The sequence below is a fragment of the Chrysemys picta genome, chromosome 3 (genome assembly GCF_011386835.1).
Source record: "Chrysemys picta bellii isolate R12L10 chromosome 3, ASM1138683v2, whole genome shotgun sequence".
Classification (NCBI taxonomy): Eukaryota; Metazoa; Chordata; order Testudines; family Emydidae; genus Chrysemys; species Chrysemys picta.
This window is the reverse complement of record NC_088793.1, coordinates 75312389-75335333: the sequence shown is the minus strand read 5'-3', so window position 1 is coordinate 75335333 and position 22945 is coordinate 75312389. Positions and strand designations below refer to the sequence as shown.

General features: G+C 39.8%; 1 protein-coding gene across 2 annotated transcripts in view; it reads left to right on the top strand.

Annotated features, from left to right (window-relative positions):
* Positions 1-22945, top strand: part of MMS22L (MMS22 like, DNA repair protein) — a 142186-nt gene that overhangs the window by 25706 nt on the left and 93535 nt on the right. For both annotated transcript variants that reach the window (XM_005301141.4, XM_065588224.1), the window contains exons 8-11: positions 1660-1790; positions 3478-3591; positions 6251-6430; positions 14826-14888. In XM_005301141.4, coding sequence (XP_005301198.2) covers positions 1660-1790; positions 3478-3591; positions 6251-6430; positions 14826-14888 — 488 coding nt within the window. The remainder of the gene's footprint in view (positions 1-1659; positions 1791-3477; positions 3592-6250; positions 6431-14825; positions 14889-22945) is intronic.

Here is a 22945-nt window from a genome sequence, read left to right as displayed (position 1 = left end):
AGATGGGGCGACCACATCTGCTCGCGGTATTCAGGATGTGGGCGTACCATGGATTTATATAGAGGTAATATGATATTTTCTGTCATATTATCTATCCATTTCTTAATGATCCCCAACATTCTGTTAACTTTTTTGACTGTCAATGCACATTGAGCGGATGTTTTCAGAGAACTATCCACAATGACTCCAAGATCTTTCTTGACAGCTAATTTAGACCCCATCATTTTGTACGTATAGTTGGGATTATGTTTTCCAATATGCATTACTTCGCATTTATCAACATTGAATTTCATTTGCCATTTTGTTGCCCACTCACTCAGTTTTGAGAGATCCTTTTGGGGGAGGGATAGCTCAGTGGCTTGAGCATTGGCCTGCTAAACCCAGGGTTGTGAGTTCAATCCTTGAGGGGGCCACTTGGGGATCTGGGGCAAAATAAGTACTTGGTCCTGCTAGTGAAGGCAGGGGGCTGGACTCGGTGACCTGTCAAGGTCCTTTCCAGTTCTAGGAGATGGGATATCTCCATTAATTATTATAATTATTATTATTTTGTAGCTCTTTGCAGTCTGCCTGGGACTTAACTATCTTGATTAGTTTTGTATCATCTGCAAATTTTGCCACCTCACTGTTTGTTTTCCCAGTTCATTTATGGATATGTTGAACAATAGTAGTCCCAGGACAGACCCCTGGAGGACACCACTATTTACCTCTCTCTATTGTGAAAACTGGCCATTTATTGCTACCCTTTGTTTCCTATCTTTTAACTTATTACTGATCCATGAGAAGACCTTCCCTCTTATCCCATGAAGCTTACTCTGCTTAAGAGCCTTTGATGAGGGACTTTGTCAAAGGCTTTCTGAAAGTCTAAGAACACTTTATTGATTGGATCACATGTTTGTTGACCCCCTCAAAGAATTCTAATAGAGAGGTGAGGCATGATTTCCCTTCACAAAAAGCCATCTTGACTCTTTCCCAGCAAATCATGTTCATCTATATGTCTGATAATTCTGTTCTTTACTTTTGTTTCAACCAGTTTACCTGGTACTGAAGTTAGGCTTACTGACCTGTAATTGCCGGGATAGCCTCTGGAGCCTTTTTAAAAAATCGGCGTCACGTTAGTTATCCTCCAGTCGTCTGGTATAGAAGATGATTTAAGAAATAGGTTACATACCACAGTTAATAGTTCCTCAATTTCATATTTGAGTAACTTCAGAACTCTTGGGTGAATACCATCTGGTCCTGGTGAGTTATTACTGTACAATTTATCAGTTTGTTCCTAAACCTTCTGTAATGACACCTCAATCTGGGACGGTTCCTCAGATTTGTCACACAGAGGCATTTGTTACTGAGAAGAATTTGCAAATGAAGAAACCTTTACTGCAATGTAGTGACTGCAGGGATTATGCCAGCAAAGTAACTATATAATGCCAACCATTCTATTGTCAATCAGAATAATATCAAACTTTTATGAAATGGAGAAGACGACAGGATTAATTTGGAATGGGAAAGCTTTCCTCAAGTAATTTTTCTGCTTGTAAGCAAAAATGATACTCCTCTCAGAATTGCTTGTTGACGCAAATACAGTGAATAGAAATTGTTGTCTTTGTTTCCATAGAATCAAGCCCAAGTATTAAGGAGATCTGATCTTTTGTTGTGTTTTAGGACAAATTGTGTACGCTCACCAATTCATGAACCTAACCGGAGAAAATTTAACCAATATCAGTTTATTTGAAGCACACTGTGGAAACCTCTTCTGTGATTTGATAAGCTTGTCAATCAACAAATATACCAAGGTATTATTATTTTATTTCTTTTATGCAGAAAGCATCTGAAAGCCCCAATCACAATCAGGGCTGCTTTGTGCTAGGTGCTGTACAGATGCATAGGAAAACATAGTCCCCTGTTATTGGTGTTTTAAAATTTTGCCTTTGGTTTAATATTCCCAATTTTTAAAGAGTGTTATTTGTTAGAAACTCATACTGTGTTGTATTTATTCATGACCATCTGGCAATTGATTGGGAGAGTAATTTTGAAATGCACTGTGTACAGAACTGAAGTGTGTGCCACATTTAATAAGTTCAGTGTGCTGGGTTTCATGCCAAACATGAGCTATAGATGCAGAAAATATCTTTCCAAACTCTCTCAAAAGGAACAAAAAGAGAGTGACTAAAACCTTGGCAGTAAGCTAACTAGGCACTTACTTACAATGTCATATTACAGTTTATATTTACACCACTCCTATTTCAACAACTTCAGCTTTCCGTTACAGCTTCTTTACGTTTGTCAAGGGAAACTTTGGGTAGACAAACAAACACTAGTTGTGTTCAAGTTAGTATGCTAAAAATAGCAGTATAGCCAAGGTAGCAGGAGCAGCAGCTCACACTTGCCACCTGAGTACAAACTGGCCCGGACCTTTTGGATGTGTACTTAGGCAGCTAGCTCATGTTACCCCAGCTACACTGCTATTTTTATCGCACTAGTTGATCAGAGCTAGTGCTTTTCTCTATACCCGAGCAGCATGCTCCAAGCTGCAGTGTAATGTACCCTTTTTGTGTAACCTCTTTATTTTATTTTTTTAAAGATTGGTGCGCTGACTTTTCTTCACAACCTCCTATCATTAGCAGATCTAAACTAGGAAGTCTAATTGCTGTATATACCAGCCAGTAGAGTAATCTCACATTCTTCTTTGATATGTTGTCACTGTGGATTCCGCTCTAGGTGCACCCACACATCTCTGTTTCTCTATTCAGAGTGTGAGAAACTGAAAGGTAACTCACCACAAGACTGCTTTACATATTAAACATCAGTCAGAAGAGAATTTCTTTAAACAACAAGTAATGATCAGATAACACACACGACTCAAAATGTGCTCTTTGGAGCATGTTAAAATAATGTCTTACCGCAGGACTACCAAAATGCTGCTATGTGAAATATTGTAGGGACATTGAGGCATTTTAACATACTCCCATGAATTAAAACTATCTTCACATGAACAAATTCTATTCTGTTAGCATTACACATAACCATTAAGGGATTTGCATGTTAAAAATAATAAATATTAAATCATTTGGAAGCTTTTTCTTCTCTTCCCAGGAACATCAAGTGAATCTAATCAATCATTTTCTCTCTCTTTCACTAGTAGACAATGAATTGGTATTTAGTGCTGTTTCTTTTCATTAGTACTTAGATCATCCCTTTCACTTATTAAATATTTTTTGAAAAATCATTTGAAACTGGTTCAGTAAAAGCTTAAAAGTAATGCTGCTTCTACTGTACATTGGTAGATAATGGTTCCTTTGCTGTGTGCTTGATTTATTTTAGATGTTAATGGAATAGTGCATTGTGCTTCACAAGAATCCTCTGTAATTGTGTATAAATTCTAAATTGTTGCAACAAAGAATGGAAATATTAGTATGTAAAATGCAACTTCAAATACCCTGCTACTCTGTGAGTGAATGGACTTCATATTTTCTTCACCAGGTTAGACCATCGGAGGCTCTAACTAGTCACCACTACCCCTGTAGCTGCATTAAGGAATTATGGGTTCTGCTTATTCATCTGTTGGACCACAGAAATAAAGGGTCTCATACAGAGGTAAGTGGGAACATTGCTGCATGAACAGCATGAGGAAAATATAAGAAAGTGTTTATATCCAAAATATTCAAATAGTGATTGGTCAATTACCAAATTAAGCACCAGATTGTGCCATGAATGCACTAGTTCACATCCAACGTGATGCAGAGTTGCACTGCCCTATCAGGAGCTTTAAGAGAGATTATGCTCCCTGACATACAAGAGACAAATGTGTCAGCTATGCCAACTTAGCCCCCATGCTTGAGAGTTCATTGTGTCCTGGTTCGAGCTTTGTCACTGGTAGCTTTCTTGTGGCCCAGGGCACTGATAGGGAGCAGTCCCTGTTTTCAGAAAAGCAAGGCAATAGAGGCTGTTACTCTGTATTGAGGTGGGAGGGGAACCACAAGAGAAGGGAGGTAGTCCTTGCATAAGTGGCACGCGTGTGCACACACACCCACCCCACCCCCCACCCACCATTAGGTTTGCCTGGCAAGGCCCAGCTACAATCTTTCCCTGAATATTTATTACTAGAAAAACTCTTTTGAAAGCTGCCAATCTTCATAAAAATCCAAAGCGCTGTTCATCTTTCAAATGGGTTTGTGCACTGCAGTAATGCATATTTAGTCTGTATATCATCAAACAGCTTCATGGTAGAGTATTCAGACTTTTTAATGTGAGCAGACAAAAAAGTCTCTGGTGAAATTTTTTTTTTGTTAATTATTTGTGCTACAGTAGCATCTACAAGTCAGTCAGAATCAGAGTGCCATTGTGCTAGGTGCTGTACAAATGCTGAGCATAACAAAGTCTATGCCCTGAAGATCTTATAATCTAATTAGACAAGACAGACAAAAGATGGTTGAACAGAGGAGTGTTGTTCACATTTTTAGAAATGGTACATGTGCATGATTTGGGTAAAGGAATGGCGAGTATTCTTAACATTTGAGGATGACACCAAGCTGGCAGGGTTTGCAAGCACTTTAGAGTACAGAATAAGAATTCAAAATGACCTTGACAAATGGGTATGAATTCAGCAAACTGTAATTCAGTCAATACAAGTAAAAATTACTTCACTTAGAAAGGAAAAATCAAATGCACAACTACAAAATAGAGAATTACTGGCCAGCTGGGGGTTATAGTGGATCACAAATTGAGTATGAGTCATCAATGTGTTGCAGTTACGAAAAAGGCGAATATCATTCTGGGGTATATTAAAAGGAGTGTTGTATTTAAGACAAGAGAGGTAATTGTCCCACTTTACTCAACACTGGTGAGGCTCAGCTGGAGTACTATGCCCAATTGTGAGTGCCCCACTTTAGAAAAGATGTGTACAAATTGGAGAGCGTCCAGAGGAGAGCAACGAAAATGATAAAAGGTTTAGAAAACCTGACCTACCCTGTATGAGGAAAGGTAAAAAAAAAAAAAAAAACCTGGGCAAGTTTAGTTTTGAGAAAAGAAGATGGGGGGACCTGATAAGTCTTCAAATAATAGAGGACAATGATCAATTATTCTCCATGTCCACTAAAAGTAGGACAAGAAGTAATGGGCTTAATCTGCAGCAAGGGAGATTTAGGTCAGATATTAGGAAAAGTTTCTAACTATAAGGGCAGTAAAGCTCTGGAATAGGCTTCCAAGGAAAGTTGTTGAATCTCCATCACTAGAGGTTTTAAGAATGGGTTAGACAAACACCTGTCAGGGATGGTCTAAGCTTACTTGCTATGGCCTCAGCTCAGTAGGCTTGTCTTGATGACTTCTTGAGGTCCCTGCCAGCCCTATAGTTCTATGATTAAGTGTCTTGCCCAAGGTCACAAAGGAAGTCTGTGATGGAACAAGAAATTGAATGTGAGATTTCCACTTCTCAGGCTAATGTGCTAACCACTGGACAATCCTTCGTTCCCATTGTGCTGGGCTGTGGCAGAGCTGGAGACTATAAAAAGATCTGAGTCCCCATCCAGTGCCTTTAACACAAGATCATAATAAATATAAAAATGTCAGGCTAGCTCCTTTAATTAAAATAAATAAATAAATAAATGTGTAGCCCTTGTTCTCTCTTACTGGATCTCTCCCTAGATAATTATTTATCTGCTATATGAGGTGCAGGTAAACTGTTACCCATTTTGAGAACTAGGTTGTGTCTAAAGTTCCTGTTCCATTTGATATATTTTGTATATTCTGAGACACTTTTTTTTAAAGAATATTTTCATAAACTGTTTTTCACTATGAGAGTTAAATAGTTCAGGTTTTCTTTTGTTAGAGAGGTCAACTACAGTCTACACCAGTGCAAGATGATTCTGTTTTCTTGATTCTTTTGAGGATGGTAGAATACACCATCTTCTAGATCCCTGCTCTATGTGCTTTTGAGCTAGCCTGTAAAAATTCTAGGGGAATGTTCTCCCAGGATGACCAATGGACATCCTTTTACTGCCCTTGTTTTCCATTTGCCTTCTGAAGAATAAAATCCTAAAATGGCTCTAGGTTTTCCCTGGTGCCACTTAACTTTGTTATTCAGTATTTTTTTCACGACTATCAGCTTGTTTTTTCCTTTAATACCAAAAGCACAATCTTAAGAAGTAAACAGGATAGTATTGAGAGGAATCCCTTTAACATAGACTTAGGTTATTATTTAATCTACTCTACAAAGTCATTTAACACAGCTCTGGTTGGCTCTCTCTGTTCTCTGCAGTCTTTTTGGAGCTGGGTGAATAAACTACTAAAGAAGGTCTTTGAAAGACCCAGTACTGCAGAAGGGATGTCTGTTTCTGAGCCAGTGCAGTGCAAAGATCCATTAAGTTTTAGCTGGTGGATTATTACTCATCTGGCATCACTTTACCAGTTTGACCGTAACGGAAATGTAGAGGAAAAGGTAGGTTTGTATTTTCTAATATTTTAACATTTTATTTAGACCTGTAATCTCATACAGGTATTTGGTGGTGGGGTAGTAACATTACAGTAATTTTTGATGTCTACATTACAAAGTTCCTTTAAAGGTTCATGATTTTAAGGTGTACTGTTTACAATCTATTCCATGAGCCCTGAGCATATGGATCTAAAAAACAGATTCAGTCAGTAAACCAAGTAAGGGGACTAGAAAGTCCTGCTAGTTAGCAGTTCATGTACTTATTACTGTAGCATATGTTTTAAGACTGTCTGCCTTCAGCATAATTGCTTCATTGAGTTCACTGCTTCAATAACCGAACATATTAGAATGATTATCTGCATTGGATGCTAGCGTCATGTAGGTTTTCTATTCTTTAAATGAGGTGTAAAGCTGAAGCATTGACTGCACTCAGTCGTTAATGCCACTTGTCATAAGAGTTAAGGGTGTTAATGTTGGTGCTCTCACTGAATTCCAGTCTGGCTAATTACATTCTGCCTATGTAATTTCCCTTGCAGTTTAAATTGCATGAATATTTTTCTTAATTTCCTGTTCTAAACTGTTATGTAGTGTTGCTTTGTACTATTAAATAAACTGCATATTATTAAGATTGCTTGACACTTCCCATTAGAAGATCCTGTTTTCAATTATGTATGACTTTTTACCAAACTTTACCCATTTGGGCTGAAATTTCCCGTGCCAGATGTCTGCCGCAGGATGAGTTTTTTTGTTTTTTTGAGAAATTTCACTAAAACAATTAAGCTGTTTCTGAGCATGAGGCTAGGAAAAAATGTTGTTTTGCAATAATACAAAACAATTGGCAGCCTTTTCTTTGGAGAACTCTAGTGCCCTGGTGCTTTGGAGCAGGGGCTTGAAATTTGGCAGTTTGTGTTCGGAGAATGCCTTTTGTTGTCCCTGTAAAAATCCACCTGCATTTGGCCAGCATATGCTCAGTGGAGTCTTTTAAGGCTATAGCAGCTAAAATCTCTGAAGAATCTGTGCCCACTGGTTATGGTCCTGGTGCTGATCAGACTGTGCATGCCCACAAAGCAACTGAGCATGCTCCCTCCAGCCCAGGGCTATAAAGGTGGAATTGGACTTTCCCTGTAATGGTTGCTCCCAGCTGCCTTGGGCAGGAGTGGAACTGAAAGCAGGGAGCCTTTTATTCCTCTGCTCTCAGTGACCCCTCTCCTGAAATCCAGACAGCATGGAGGAGGAAGCCGTCTGGCTCCAATGCAAAGGGATTGGGAAGATGGGGTAGAATGGATTGGGATAAGGAATTTGGAGGGCGAGATTGGAAGTGGAAGCTGGCAGGCAGGGAGTGGGGAGGAGAGGGAAATTAGGACTGGTAATTGTGGGGAGACTGGGACAAGCAGCCAGTGGAAGACTGGGATTGGCTGGGCAAGGAGACTGGGACAAAGAGGCCTGTCTAATGTTGGTCCAAATAGCAGTAGTAGGTTTTTATCTTCTATCAGTTACCTCAAATGGCAGAGGTCTGTGCAGTGGTTCTAAAGGTTCCAACTCTGCTGGTGAACCATATGGGTGTCAATATGATGCCACATGATAGAATTTCTATTTTTTTTCAGATTGTATTTTTAAAACCTAGGAAATTACAGAAACACAAATTATGTTAAAGGAACATTGAAGTTACAAAACCAAGCAAACAAAAGAGGTGGTTGTCTTTAGAATCCCAGCTTCATTTGTTGTAAAAGTCGGAAGGTGTGCAGTGAATGAGGCAGTGTATTTCATGAAGAGCAAGAATGTTCTCCTGGTTAGGGCAGTGGAATGCTGCCCTAGAGAATTGGATGCTGTCCATATCTCTCCCACAGAGTTCCTGTGTGATGTTAAGCAAGTCATTTAAACTTTTCACAAGAGGCTGCTAATTGTGTACTCCTTACTTTCTGAGTGCCCAATGGAGACCAAGGGCTCTGATTTACAGAAAAGTGCTCATCATTCGCAGCTGAAGTCAATGGGAGCTGTGCTTGGACCATATTGAGTAGTATCTAATGTTAAGTACTCTGAAAAATCAGGTCCCAGGTGTCTTAAATTGGATACTTTTGACCTTTTGGACCTTAATCTCACTGTGCCATCTGTAAAATGGGTATATCTTCCTTCCCCAAATCTCACTGAGTTGTTGTGAAAATAATTGAATTTGTTTGTGAAGCACTCAGATGGCATAGTGATAAGTGGCACAGAAAAGCCCATGAGATAATTAATAATTCTGTCTTCAGAGTTGGGTTTGAATAGTGCAGTAAATAAGGCATGGGACCACATGTGAAACAGTGAGGAGATAACTAAATAATGAATAGCTGCTCATTAAGAAAGCACCATCCATTCTGTACACTGAATTCCTGTGGAAAATATAGTACAGTAGAACCTCAAAGATATGAACACCAGAGTTACAGACTGACCGGTCAACCGGACACCAAGTGAGACCGGAAGCAACCAGTCATATAGCAGCAGAGACCAGAAGGGGGAAAAAAGAAGCAAATATTGTACTGTGCCTGTATTGCATCTTAAAAGTAGGCACATCTGGGCGGGCTGCCTGTCGCCACCTCCCCACCCCATGCACGGGGCAGCCACTTACAGCAAGACGCTGGGACTACCAGCCCAAGGCAGCCAGAGCCAGCCAGCAGTGCAGGAGCAGCGCTTCACACACACACACACACCCCTCCGCCCCTGCCGGGAGGGGGATGCACTGATTTTCCCCCCACCCCCTCCATCCCTGGAAGGGGGACACACTGTTTTCTCTCACACCCACACCCACCCTTACGCCCTTACCGGGAGGGGGACAAGTTTGCAAAATCATGCCAGGGCTCAGTAGGCAGTTCAACTGCTGCTAAAGCCTGGCCTGGAGTGTCAGCTGCTGGCTGGATCTGGAGCCTGAACTGTGCTTTCTTCAGTGTTACAAACATTTCAGAGTTACGGACAACCTCCATTCCTGAGGTTTCTGTAACTCTGCGGTTCTACAGTATGCAATTGTTATGGTTCCAAGGTGAACTGTAGCTTTGACTTGTTACTCAGTCTTTCCTTGTGCACACCTTTTAAATGACAGACTCATGCCTTTACCTCTCAGGGGGGAATCAATTCACCTCATGCTAAGGGCTTGTCTACACTTAAACACTATAGCGGCACAGCTGTGCCACTGTAGCACTGTCACAAATATAGAGGAAAGAGTAGCATAAAATCCCTCCTTGGTAGCTGTACTGAATTGCCTTACTTGTAAGGGGTTAAACAGTTCAAATAACCTAGTTGGCATCTGACCAGAAGGACCAACGAGGAAAGAAGATACTTTCAAATCTGGGGGGGAGGATTTGTTTGTTGCTCTTTGTTTGTTCCCTCTCCGGACAGAGAGACAAGCCAAACAGGTACAACTCCTCCTGAAAATATACCTAGAGTAATCCCTCTAAAAATCACAGAAATTGTAAGTAGGGGAAGGAAATGCGTTACCTTGTGAATTTTTCCTGTGCTACAGAGGTAGTTTTATTCCTGTTTTTGTAACTGTGAAGTTGAGCCTAGAGGGGGAGCCTCTGTGTTTTAAATCTTTTTATTACCCTGTAAAGTTACCTTCCATCCTGATTTTGCTGGTGTGATTCTTTTACTTTTTTCTTTATAATGAAGTTTTTCTTTTAAGAACCTGATTTGATTTTCAGTGTCCTGAAGACAAAGGGTCTGGTTTGTGCTCATGTTGCTAAGGCAATTGGTTGGTATACTATTCTCAAGCCTCCCAGGAAAGGGGATGAAGGTGCTTGGGGGGATATTTTGGGGAGCATAGGGATTCCAAGTGACTCTTCCCTGAATTTTTGTGTAAATCACTTGGTGGTGGCAGCAATACCGTCCAAGGACAAAGAAAGGAATTTATGCCTTGGGGAAATTTTAACCTAATCTGGTAGAATATAAGATTAGGGGGTCTTTCATGCAGGTCCCCACATGTACCCCAGAGTTCAGCATGGGGGAGGGGATCCCTGGCATTGTCTACACCAATGGGAGGGGTTCTCCTGTTGACATAGGTAATCCACCTTGCCAAGAGGCAGTAGCTAGGTTGACGGGTGAATTTTTCCATTGACCTAGCACTGTCTACACTGTGAGGTTGGCTTTTTCACACCCCTGAGTGATGTAGCTATGGTGATGTAAGTTCCCAGTATAGGCTGGTCTATATATATGGGCTATAGGCCTGGTCTACACTAAAAAAATTATTTTGGTTTAACTCCATTAGTCAGCTGTGTGAAGCACCCACATTCCTGAGTGGTGGTGTTAAGCCAGCTTAAGTCCCCATGCAGACAGTGCTAGGTCGATGGAAGAATTTAAGGTCAAAAAGTCAAAGGTGGACTTACGGCAGTGGATTCACTTATTGTCCACTAATCATTAGCAATTCTCTGCCTTCCTGCAGAGGAGTAACCCCTCAGAACTGAATTAATGCTTTGTACCTGTGAAGCAGACAACTGATAGTATCCAAATAGAGCTACTCACAATGTTTGTTTGTTTTTATTCTGGCATCTCCCACATTCTTCACATTGATCATGTAATTAATCTAATTAAAGATTATCATGATGCAGATGCAAAAGGGGGGCAAGTTTAAGCTTCCACAAGCAACCTTAATTCTCAGACTTCCTAACTTTTGAGTGCTTGACTTGGTAACCTTAATATTCTTTTATAGTAGTTTTTGTAGGTAACTCGCTTCCCGGCTCTTTGAGCTCTGGTCAAGTGTAGTATCTATTCTGTGTTCCTGTCTTATGTGTAATGCCTGAGATGAATATAAATCTTTCTTACTTATTAAATCATTAAAGTAATGAAAGGTTCAGTCAAAATTATAATACTCCTAGAAGATTCTAAAATATTCAGTCTGCTCTCAAGGACAGATGCATTGAGGTCTTCCTAAACCACCATGCAAAAATCAAGTGCTCAAACCTTTGCCTCATGAATTGAATTGTCTTGATTTACTGTTGAATAACCCCTGTGCTCTCTCCCAAAGACCAGCTCCTGAAATAATGATGATTGTTTCCAGACCCTAAAGGGAGCTGTGTCTAATCTTTGGCCAAAGGGGAGGAATACATGCTTTGGGTTTTCAAACTAGGAAAGATATTTAGAGAGAGAGAAGATCTTAGTTCATCTCACTGCCTCACTTTGACTGTGACACTTGTTAATAACAAGGCTGGAAGAAGCCCAAGAAAATATACCTAAATTTCCTTCTCTGCCAAAATGTCTTTAACATGAGGATACTCTGGTCGTATCACCCTTCCCATCTCTCCTTTATCCTAACTGCACCCGTTGACTGATCCTACACTTTGGATAACCTCCACTTTCCCAAGCACCCCATACCCTTTGTCTCCTTCAAAATTGTCCTTAAATCCTACTTCTCCTGTGGAGCCTTCCTTTGTTATTTTTTATTATTTGTATTTTGGTAGTGTCCAATAGAGCTGGCCAGGAAACATTGTTCTTGTCCCAAAAGTTTTTTTTTTTTTTTTTTGAGATTTCCAAAAAATGTCCTACCCCAAATTGTGACAAAAATTTAAAATCTCAAATTTTTGCAAACAGAAAATCGGACAAATAATTTGGATCAGGTCAATTGAAACATTTCATTTCAATAATTTGTAAAAATGTTGTTTATATTTTGTCTTTTTAATTTTTTTTAAACTATCAAATTTCAAACCAAAGTCATTTGGAATTGAAAACGAGAACTTTTTCATTTTGAAAATGTCAAAACATCCTTTTTTGACAATCTGAAACGTTTTTAAAAAAAGGTTTCAAAATGAGAAGTTTGTCAAAACTGCCTCTTTTCTGCAAATGCTGTTTGTTTAACTTTGAATTTCCATCCAAAATTAATAGTATAGTAAATAAGAAGTGCATCATTGACCATTTTCTAACCTGATGAAAAATTAAGAAACTGAGTATGTGTAAATTAAACTATATACTTGCTTAAATAAATATGTATAGATACACTACACTGTATCTTCCTAGTAAGCAAAAAGGAGGACCAAATTTATTCTATAGGCTAATATTTAATTGCAGATCAACATGTTTTAACAAGTACAAGTCAATGAGAATCAACTTTTCTATAGGAAAATAACTATAAAATAGAAATGCAAACCATGACTGAAACTGATGGTTTCAATCAAGTTTTCCTGCTTGCTGATTGAAATCGTGATTAAAATGGGCGATTTTAAATCAATCCACCCAGTTGGGCGCCAGGGCTCCCAGGTTCCAGAGTAGGACCCCCGAGAGCCCCGGCTTAAACTGGGGGTTATCAGGGCTTCCGGGTTCCCTGCTGAGGAGTCAGGAGCCAAGCCCAGCTTGAACTGGAATACTCAGGGCTGCCAGTCTCTCTGGCTGTGCAGCAGGGAGCCTTTAAGCCTGGAGATCTCCTGCCCTGGGGCAGTTTGCATGGTAGAGTGTCCAAGAGCTGTGGACCCTGGAAGTCCTGGGATCCCTGATTCTGAGGCAGCGCTGCCCTGGAGCCATGGACCTTGGAAGCCTGAGCCCCGCAACAACCCGCAGGTGAGCTGGCAGGAAACCAGGCAGGTTTGCAATGGACCCTTGCCAGTGTTTTATTGGAAGTTCATTGAAACATGAAGTTCATGTTTCTGTGAAACATTTCAGTGTTGACAAGTCAGCATCTTTTGGTGAAAATCTGTTTTGTAGGAAAATTCTCAACTAGCTTGCACTCCGAGGTGCATAAAACCAAAATTTTACTTTCCAATTTTCTCTGTTTGGTGTTCAAAATAACACCAGAGTCTAAAATATAAGAGCCAAATACGAAGTGGAAAATATTAATATTTATATTTAATATAATATAAAAAGCCTTTAAAATTAAACGTATCTTTGTTCCAGTGCAGAAATATCCTACTAGGTCTATTGCTTCTCTGCTACTTCAGGCACCAAATTTACTGTCCTCATTCCTAAGCAGGTCACCTGCCTTAATATATGCCCATTTTACCTACTCTTCTTCCTAACAGAATGACATCTCCCTTTACCTTTCAAAATGGGAGTATTTTTCCTCTTTGCTGTTCCTTTCTGTTCTGTGTTCATTTGTCCTTGTCCTCCGCTCCTGCAGGCCCATCCTTTTTTCACCTCTGACCTCTAGTATTAATTTGTGAAGAACCAGTACCACCACCTCCATCATACTCCTTTGAATATTTTTTTTGTCATGCAAAAGTGTGATATCTGCTAAACTCTCAAATGGTACTAGTGTTGAAAAGTAGACGGCAGTATATCTTTTTACGTGAATTAGTATTTAAAATTCTCTTAGCTGGGATAGGCACTGAACTGAACCATAGTTATGTGAAGCAGGAGAGGATAGTTATTTTTTTATTACATTTGGAAATCCCAATCATAGGCCCATTATGCCGGACTCTGTGCAAATTTATAAAGGACGTCTGCTCCAAAAAGTTTAAAATTTAGATAAAGACAGGATTCAACAGAGGAGTGAGAGGAGAAAAGTAATGGGAAAATAAGGTTACAGAGATCCTCTATGTGGATATTGTAGCACAGATAAAGGAAGTAAGAGATTATCAGGGCTTTAAGTAATTAAGTTTGTGGTAGAAATCTATATGTACATTTTTATTGGCAGATGTTCTTGGTTATAAAAACATGTCTCTTCTTCCACACCTTACATAACCAGATGTTTAAACAGCTTTACTGTCTTTAGTTTAAACTTTGTTTTCCACTCAATACTTCTGCTTTGTAGAAGTGATCTGAATGCCCATTTGAAACAACTATCAAACTTGTCAGACATGAAGGTGATGAATTATGATCCTTGTTTGATTTACTCTACAATCTTTTGAGCTGGACTTTGTCTAAGCAACAGATTATATCCTGGACCAAGTTGGTACTGACTGACATTTATTAGCATTAAACAGCTGTTTGACCTAAGTAAAATGAGTTAGTGAAAGATTTGCAAAGAAAGCGAAGAATGAGTCTGTACTTTGCTTCCCTCCTTTCCATTTTAGAGAGCTGCTGATCTTTTTGTTACTTTTGAGAAACTGTAATACAGATTTATTACACGTGGAAGCTGTCACTAGAGGGATTGATGTACAAATGGCATAAACGTTTTGTTTCTTTACTAATTTTTGGTGACTGAGAGCTATGCATAGGAATAAAATACAATCTCCTGACAAGGTTAGAGTAACATTTATGCTATAAAGACAGAAATAGAGACACATTTTTTAAATTTTATTTTTGAGAGTGCAAATAGTCTAAAGCTGGAGGAAATATCAATTGCATACATAAATGCAAAGGGACTCTTTTAAACAAACTATTGCAAAATGCTTTCAGGAAGTGGAAATTTTCAGGAAATCTCTTGTACTCTTGTTTTTATGTTTTACAATATTATATAATGTCTACTCTGAAAAATAGATATTTAACATTGACAACCATTCCTTTCCAGAAACAAGTAGAATCCAATTGGAATTTTGTGGAAGAACTGCTGAAAAGGTCCACTGATGCTCAAGTAAGTACGGGGAGGAATAAAGAATAGTGGTTGAGGTGATTTTTGAGAAGCATGCAGCACATGAAGCAAAGTATCTAACCAACAAGTTTGTCTTTGGAATTTAGTTTCTTTATTTTGATTGTATGAACATCTTTGATGTAGCTGAACTAAGACAGTGTACAGTTGGCTTCTTGTTAGCGACTACACTTATTTTAAAGTGGTTGTGCTTGATGTTAAATTGTCAGATAAAGGGAAAAGATAATTATCCTGGAAGTGCATGTGGCTACTTTGACAAGATGTATTCAGAATAAGAGCTGGATGCTTAGAAAATGTAAACCGTACACTGAATGTAAGGCTATCAAGTTGAGGAGACATGATGGGAGAGATAGTCATTGCATTGAAAATTCAGCTATATCCTCATCACAGCAGGAAGGTGACTTGCCTTGCTGAGCAATTTGTCTTACAGGCTTGAATCAAACTCTTCCTGATAAGGTTCTAGTTTCTGAGCACTCATTTCATACCTTATCATTTTTCTTTCTGCAGAGCTGTTAATGCATTGCTTCATGGCCCAGAGGTCAGAATTGACCTCCTTTTTAAAGAGCTTTTAAATATGCTGTTCTTCACATTTTTAAACATGTTACATTGCAGCTCTGTATATGTCTTCTTAAGTTGTGTGGTACAAACAGTAATTTCTGTAACGACAACAGCTACCAAAATAATTGTGTGTGCGTAAGACTACCTACACACTAAGCAATAAGAATAAACCTGCTGATTATTTCCCTTTTGATACCAGTTGAGAGAAAAACATGTTGAAATATGATACGGTTGAAAGAGGAAGATTGGTTTTTCATTTGGGCCTTCTCTACACTATGGCTGAAAGCCATGATAAAGGGCGCAGTGTTTCTCACAAATACAATTGTTGCTAGCACAGCTCTAATGTAGTTCTCCTGACCATTGAAAAGAAAGATAAATATATTTTAATGGCGCTAGAAATTACGCTGTAGATTATAATCAGGCAGTGCCGCAAAGTTTTGCTTGAACAACTTCTTATCGATAAACTAGGCAAATACAATTTAGATGGGGCTACTATAAGGTGGGTGCATAACTGGCTGGATAACCGTACTCAGAGAGTTGTTATTAATGGTTCCCAATCCTGCTGGAAAGGCATAACGAGTGGGGTACCGCAGGGGTCTGTTTTGGGACCGGCGCTGTTCAATATCTTCATCAACGACTTAGATATTGGCATAGAAAGTACGCTTATTAAGTTTGCAGATGATACCAAACTGGGAGGGATTGCAACTGCTTTGGAGGACAGGGTCATAATTCAAAATGATCTGGACAAATTGGAGAAATGGGCTGAGGTAAACAGGATGAAGTTTAACAAAGACAAATGTAAAGTGCTCCACTTCGGAAGGAAAAATCAGTTTCACACATACAGAATGGGAAGAGACTGTCTAGGAAGGAGTACGGCAGAAAGGGATCTAGGGGTTATAGTGGACCACAAGCTAAATATGAGTCAACAGTGTGATGCTGTTGCAAAAAAAGCAAACATGATTCTGGGATGTATTAACAGGTGTGTTGTGAGCAAGACACGAGAAGTCATTCTTCCGCTCTACTCTGCACTGGTTAGGCCTCAGCTGGAGTATTGTGTCCAGTTCTGGGCACCGCATTTTAAAAAAGATGTGGAGAAATTGGAAAGGGTCCAGAGAAGAGCAACAAGAATGATTAAAGGTCTTGAGAACATGACCTATGAAGGAAGGCTGAAAGAATTGGGTTTGTTTAGTTTGGAAAAGAGAAGACTGAGAGAGGACATGATAGCAGTTTTCAGGTATTTAAAAGGGTGTCATAAGGAGGAGGGAGAAAACTTGTTCACCTTAGCCTCTAAGGATAGAACCAGAAGCAATGGGTTTAAACTGCAGCAAGGGAGGTCTAGGTTGGACATTAGGAAAAAGTTCCTAACTGTTAGGGTGGTTGAACACTGGAATAAATTGCCTAGGGAAGTTGTGGAATCTCCATCTCTTGAGATATTTAAGAGTAGGTTAGATAAATGTCTATCAGGGATGGTCTAGATGGTATTTGGTCCTGCCATGCGGGCAGGGGACTGGACTCGATGATCTCTCGAGGTCCCTTCCAGTCCTAGAATCTATGAATCTATGAAACTCTCAGAGGGAGGGGAAAAAAAAACACAATGGACTACATTGCTTAGAGAAGGCAGGGTATCAACAACCACATTTGTATTTAAAAAGAGTTACTATTAGCACAGTTTAAACAATGTTGGAGAGAGGTCCTAGATTATGATAACATGGCTGTTGAATGAAGACCAATCTCATCTAAGAGGACTCTTTTTTGTTAATTGTGTCCTACTGTGAAAATCTATTAGACCTGTACCTTTGTTTTAACATCTATCCGAGGCATGTGTGCAGGGTTCGAATGTACGGTCTAGATTTTGTTTAAACACTTGAATATGTAAACGTAGTCAATATAAAAATGGGTCATATGTTGTAAAAATTGACTTTCACATTGACAAAGGAAATTTATCTTCAAACCTTAATTTAAATTGCAAACTGTATTTCAATTCATGTTAGCATCTGCGGTTTTAATCTGTAATCCTGCTAGCTATGAGAAAGTTATTTTCATGTACCTGTTTTTGTTTAGAGAAGTCATTTGTTAGAATATTAGACTAACTGTCTCTTATTTTCATGGTTTATTGAACATTTCAAAGTGTGCGTAACTGCATTCATATCAAGGGTGTAGTACAATATGTACATTATAGATGTATCAAGGATTTTAGACAGAGAAACTAGAGAAATTTGCGATGGGAATTAGATGCTTAACATTTGGTATTACCTTATTAACCATTTTCCTATGCTCTGTCTTTTTATACTAGCATTTTTGAAGGCAAAGAAGACAATGCTAGTTTTATTAACATCTTGTACAAAATGTACTTATTCTGTTGTGAATGCTTAATGTTTTGTAGAATTTTATTTTTAAAGAAAAATGCAGGTTAAGTAGAAGAAATTTTTTATGTGCTCGTTAAACAAATTCTGAATAGCTGGGGTTCCACCATCAGATATAAGTCATGTTTTTTTGTTTTGTTTTGTTTTTTTAAACAAGGTTAATAATGACACCGTAAGAGGCTCTTTGGAGGTCATTGTTCTAAAACACTAAATCCTGATTCTTCCATCAGAAGGAAAACCCCATCTTCCAAGCTGCAAAATGGTATAGGGATAAGTTCAGGTCATGGGCAATGGTCTAAGACGACAGCTGGATTATTTTCTATTTAAGTGGTTCATTACTTAATATTAAATGGCTGCTAGCTTTGTGTAGAAAATATTGCTACGGGATTGCTCAGTGTTGTGTGTGTGGAATCAGTAAAAAAAAACCAATAAAAATAATACCTATCAAGGAGGTTTATCCTCCGGTATATTTAAAATAACTGTCACAAGGACTAGATAATGTAGGTGTGGGAAGGAGAGAAGTGCAGCAGGATGGCAGATCAAGGGAGCAGAATCACATGGAGAAACAGGCTGTGTAGTAGTAAAAGCCAATACATGACTGAAGGGTGGATTGTGTTCTTTGTGAAAATGGTAGGATAATGCTATTGGAATTAACTGCTCAGGCCTGGCCTCAAATTACTCTACTTCGTTGGTGTAACACTGCCTGGGGGTAACAAGGGTTGTGAGGCACCTCACCCTTAGCATGAGGAAGCCTGTCTGTGCCTGACATGGGTCAGCTTCCTAACTCTGCTGGCCACTGGCAACACAAGGCTCCACTCCACTCTAGGCTCCATGAGCCCCTGCAGGTTAGTGCTTGGCATACCACAACCCTCGAGCCTTCTGCATATCTCTGTGACCAGCCCCTGGTCTACTGGACAGTTGCACTATTCACAGATTTGCTGCTTCCAAAGAAACAGTTCACCAGTTCTGCCTCAGATTGCCTCTCCACTTAACACACAGCACTTAGATGTACTTGGTTTCCCTACAAACATAAGTTATGTTTAACGAAGCATAGAGATTCAAGTAATAGCAGGTAGATGTATTGGGACAAATGGTTACATACGAAGTAAAATCATAGCATGCATTCTAGAGCCTGGTCTTCATTAACTAGGCATTCTCATGTCTTGTCGAGTGATCACCCAAAGTCCTTGCACTTTATAACCAAGCTGGCTATGATCCTCCTTTAATGAGACGGGCAAACGGTTAGCTTGCTTTCTAGGCAAAGGACCCAGTGTGTTCCTTTGCCCCCCAAGATATACAAGTCTTTACTTGTCTTCATTCATAAACAAGACACCTCCTTGCTGTTTTGTTCCTGTACATTTTCTCTCTTGTAGCTTAGACAACCTTTTGACTGGCGCCTGGCTCAATATGCAAATAGGCCTGTATTGTGAAGCAGACAACCAATAAACGAAGAGACCATTTGTTACCCCCTGCCTGAAAGGACCATGTCCAAGGCATGTCACCTTTGGGTAACCTGCCTTAGCTCCAAGGCTTTATGAATGTAATTTTCAGTATAGATACATAACTTCTTACATTTTTATCCATACATATATTTCACAATGATTATTATGACCTGTGGGCTACTGGCTTTTACACGCCACACTTTGGTGAGCTATTGTGCATATAGCTGACCCCAGAGATCCCTAGAAATCCCTGTGACCCCTGTGCAAGTTTGCATCAAGTGGTCTCTGGGTCACAGTTGGTAACTCCTGCCGGACAAAGGAAAAGACATACCCATCCTTCTGAGAACTACAATAGCAGCTGCAAAAAAATAATCTTTAAGAACTCGATAGAGTTGAACCAATCATCTGTTGGCAGTACAGAGATAAGCAGTGATGAGATCCTATTCATGTAGTACATATATCTGGGAGGTTGGCCATTATTATTATTTAATATTTATATTCCTGCAGGGCTCATATCAGCATGGTGGTCCCCAGGTAGTTAGTGCTGTATTAATGCCAAAGAAGACATGCTCCCTACTATCAAGAGTTTATAATCTAAGGAGACTAGTGACATATGAAAGATGGGGGGAGATGTTTAGATAGTACTATCATTTTGATTATATCTGGTGTTGAACCCCTCATAAGCTCTGATTATATCCAGCAGCACAGGAGTTCATATTAAACAAAAAAAAGTAATCCTAAACGGAGAGTGCATGATACCCAATAATATATAAAGTCTGAGGACTGTTTCATGTTACATTTGAGATAAAATCTACAATGTATATCTTGTAGTAGAAGTCTGCTCTAATGTAATATTGGACACTGGGATAATGAAGGTCTGAAATCAAAGAAGAGCTCAATGTTGTTTTTTGTTGAATTTTTAAGCTAGGTCCGAGATATTATCCTGTGGGCAAAAATATGGCTCTAAGAATGGACACTATTAATTTTCTTCTTATAGTCCTTGGTATAACAAGTCTTGCAACTTGGTTGGTGTCTAGAGAAACTAATACGTTGGCCTGTTGTAATTCTTATATGCAAGATACCCACTTTCACTCTCCTTTAGAAAGAGGAGACACTGGAAACTGTTATGGTTGAGGAATCTTAGTTTTCAGATTAGATTTATTCTCAGGGTCTTCTTTTATGGAGATTATTGATTAATGTGTAAAATTATATTAAATGTAAAAACAAAAATTGGGAAGTCCTCAGCTGTAGTATATTCTTATACTTAATAAATTCACGAAGTATTTTCTCCAAAATTTTCTATGTTGGGCTCATTGAAGTAGAATGCAAACATTTGGGGGGTTTTCACATGCTTTCATATATAAATTGTAGAGAATATCCTTTTTCCAGATTTACAAGTGAAAATCCTGCTTCACCCTTTAATTTATTTTAGAAATATGCTATTTTGTGAAGTTTGAGAGTCTGCCAGGTGACCATGCACCCTATATTCATTGCACATAGGAAGAGAGGGCAGAGAGAATTTGAGTCTATTGCAAATGATTTCTTTGATTGACCACACTATTCTGATAAAATGTGGCAAATAATATTTTTCCCCAGGGATGTATTGATTCAGGGAGTCAAGTATGACTTAATGTGTTTTAATCTGCATAGCTACTTTAGCATCACAGGTTGAAATGGGGCTGGTCTGAAGCCCAAGAAAAACAACTAGCTACTTGAGCTACGCATTCTATGCAATGCGAGGACTGGCAGTGGGACTGGAATTGGAGGAAATAACTCCATGACCTTTATCTGTGGGATGGGCAGGCATTTCTATTCTTCCCCAGCAAGATATTTCAAAGCTTCAGATAGTAAGGCAAGTCCTGGATTCATAGAATCATAGAAGATTAGGGTTGGAAGGGACCTCAGGAGATCTAGTCCAATCCCCTGCTCAAAGTAGGACCAATCCCAACTAAATCATCCCAGCCAGGGCTATGTCAAGCCGGGCCTTCAAAATCTTCAAGGATGGAGATTCCACCACCTCCCTAGGTAACCCCTTCCAGTGCTTCACCACCCTCCTGGTGAAAGTTTTTCCTAGTATCCAACCTAGATCTCCTCCACTGCAACTTGAGACCATTGTTTCTTGTTCTGTCATCTGCCTCCACTGAGAACAGCCGAGCTCCATCCTCTTTTGGAACTCCCCCTTCAGGGAGGTACTCTTTTATTGCTCCTTTCTCTCCCCCTCACCCCCCCCCCTTAACTCCTTTAATTATTCTTAATATTGCATGAGTTTGGTCACTTAGAAATATGCAGTGGAATCCTCGAGTAGTGACATCCCTACATGTCTAGAACAATTTCACTGTAATCTCACAATGACCAGTATTTCAGGCTGGACTTGCCAATGTGTTAAAAACAATTTTTGATTTTTCTCTGTCTTTACTATGGCCCACATCTGGGTGGAATCTTGGGAGTGGTAAATGAACAGAATGCTCCCTTCTTTGCAACAGAGCTAGCAAGGATATTGAAAGCTCACAGGTGCCATAGTGGCAGTGGCAAGTCCCCAATCTTCTAATGCACATGGTTCTTCTGCGGACATGCTGCAGAGAGGGAAGTGCCTCCTGTTTGGAGCAGCAGTAACATATGCTGCAAAATGTCATTAAGTTATTGGCAATGGCAAGAGTAACATTACTTTTAGATTAGCTGTTCCCTGGCTGCTTCTTATCAGCAGTAGCTAGGCCACCCATCACTTTGTCACATTACTCAATGGAAGCTCAATGGGGCAAGGTCAGGCCTGATGGCTGTAAGCTGGCCTTCCTGGACCCTTAGGTTAGCCCTAGAATGTTAAAGGCTCTTTTTCTACAAGCTGAGAAGGGGTTACCTCAGGTCAATTAGGGACCCCTGAATCCAATTAAGTACTGCCTGAGGCCTTTAAAAATCTTTCCTCTGGAGAGAGAAAAGGAGAGAGAGACAAGCCAAGCTCCTGCCAGGCTAGTGGCAGCAGGGAAATAAGCTTCTCCAGGATGAGAGTTGTGCTTCTTCCCATAAGGGAAACATCCAAACCTGAGTGCATGCTAGGGGAAGGACTGACACCCTGGGGAAAACAACAGGACAACACCCTGCCCCAGTGAGGAGGCAGGGAAAGGTATCCCCCTTTGGTTTTGAGTTTGAGAGACTGTTTCCTTTTTGTTTGGTGGAGGATCACCCCTTAGGCCGAACCCGAGGCCTACCCTGAAAATACGGCCAAAGAAACACAGAAGGAGGAAGGCAAATACTGCTCAGAGTGGGGGTGATTTACCCCAGGCCCGCCACCACCAGAGGGGGAAATGCTAAGTCTGGCAAGACGAAGGAGGTGCCTCGCCACAGTAAGCTATGCATAACTTGGGCATGTGCTATTGGAGGATGCTACTGTGCCTCTCACATTCCTTGTAGTCCCTGCCCCATGTACCATCTTTTGAGGTTTCTGCACCATGCTAAGCGTATGGCCCTATAAACCTGGTTTCACTATATGTGAGTTTACTGTATCTAAATACAACTAAGAATGTGCACCATAACCTACAATTGTAGTTTAACAGCTAGCTGCTTACTTGTAGAGTATTACTGGGTGACAATGCCGGTATTGCATCACCTTCCTCAACATTGCGGTCAGTTTAAACAGTGAAACACTACAGACAACTATGTACAAGAAGCCACGGATCACTACATC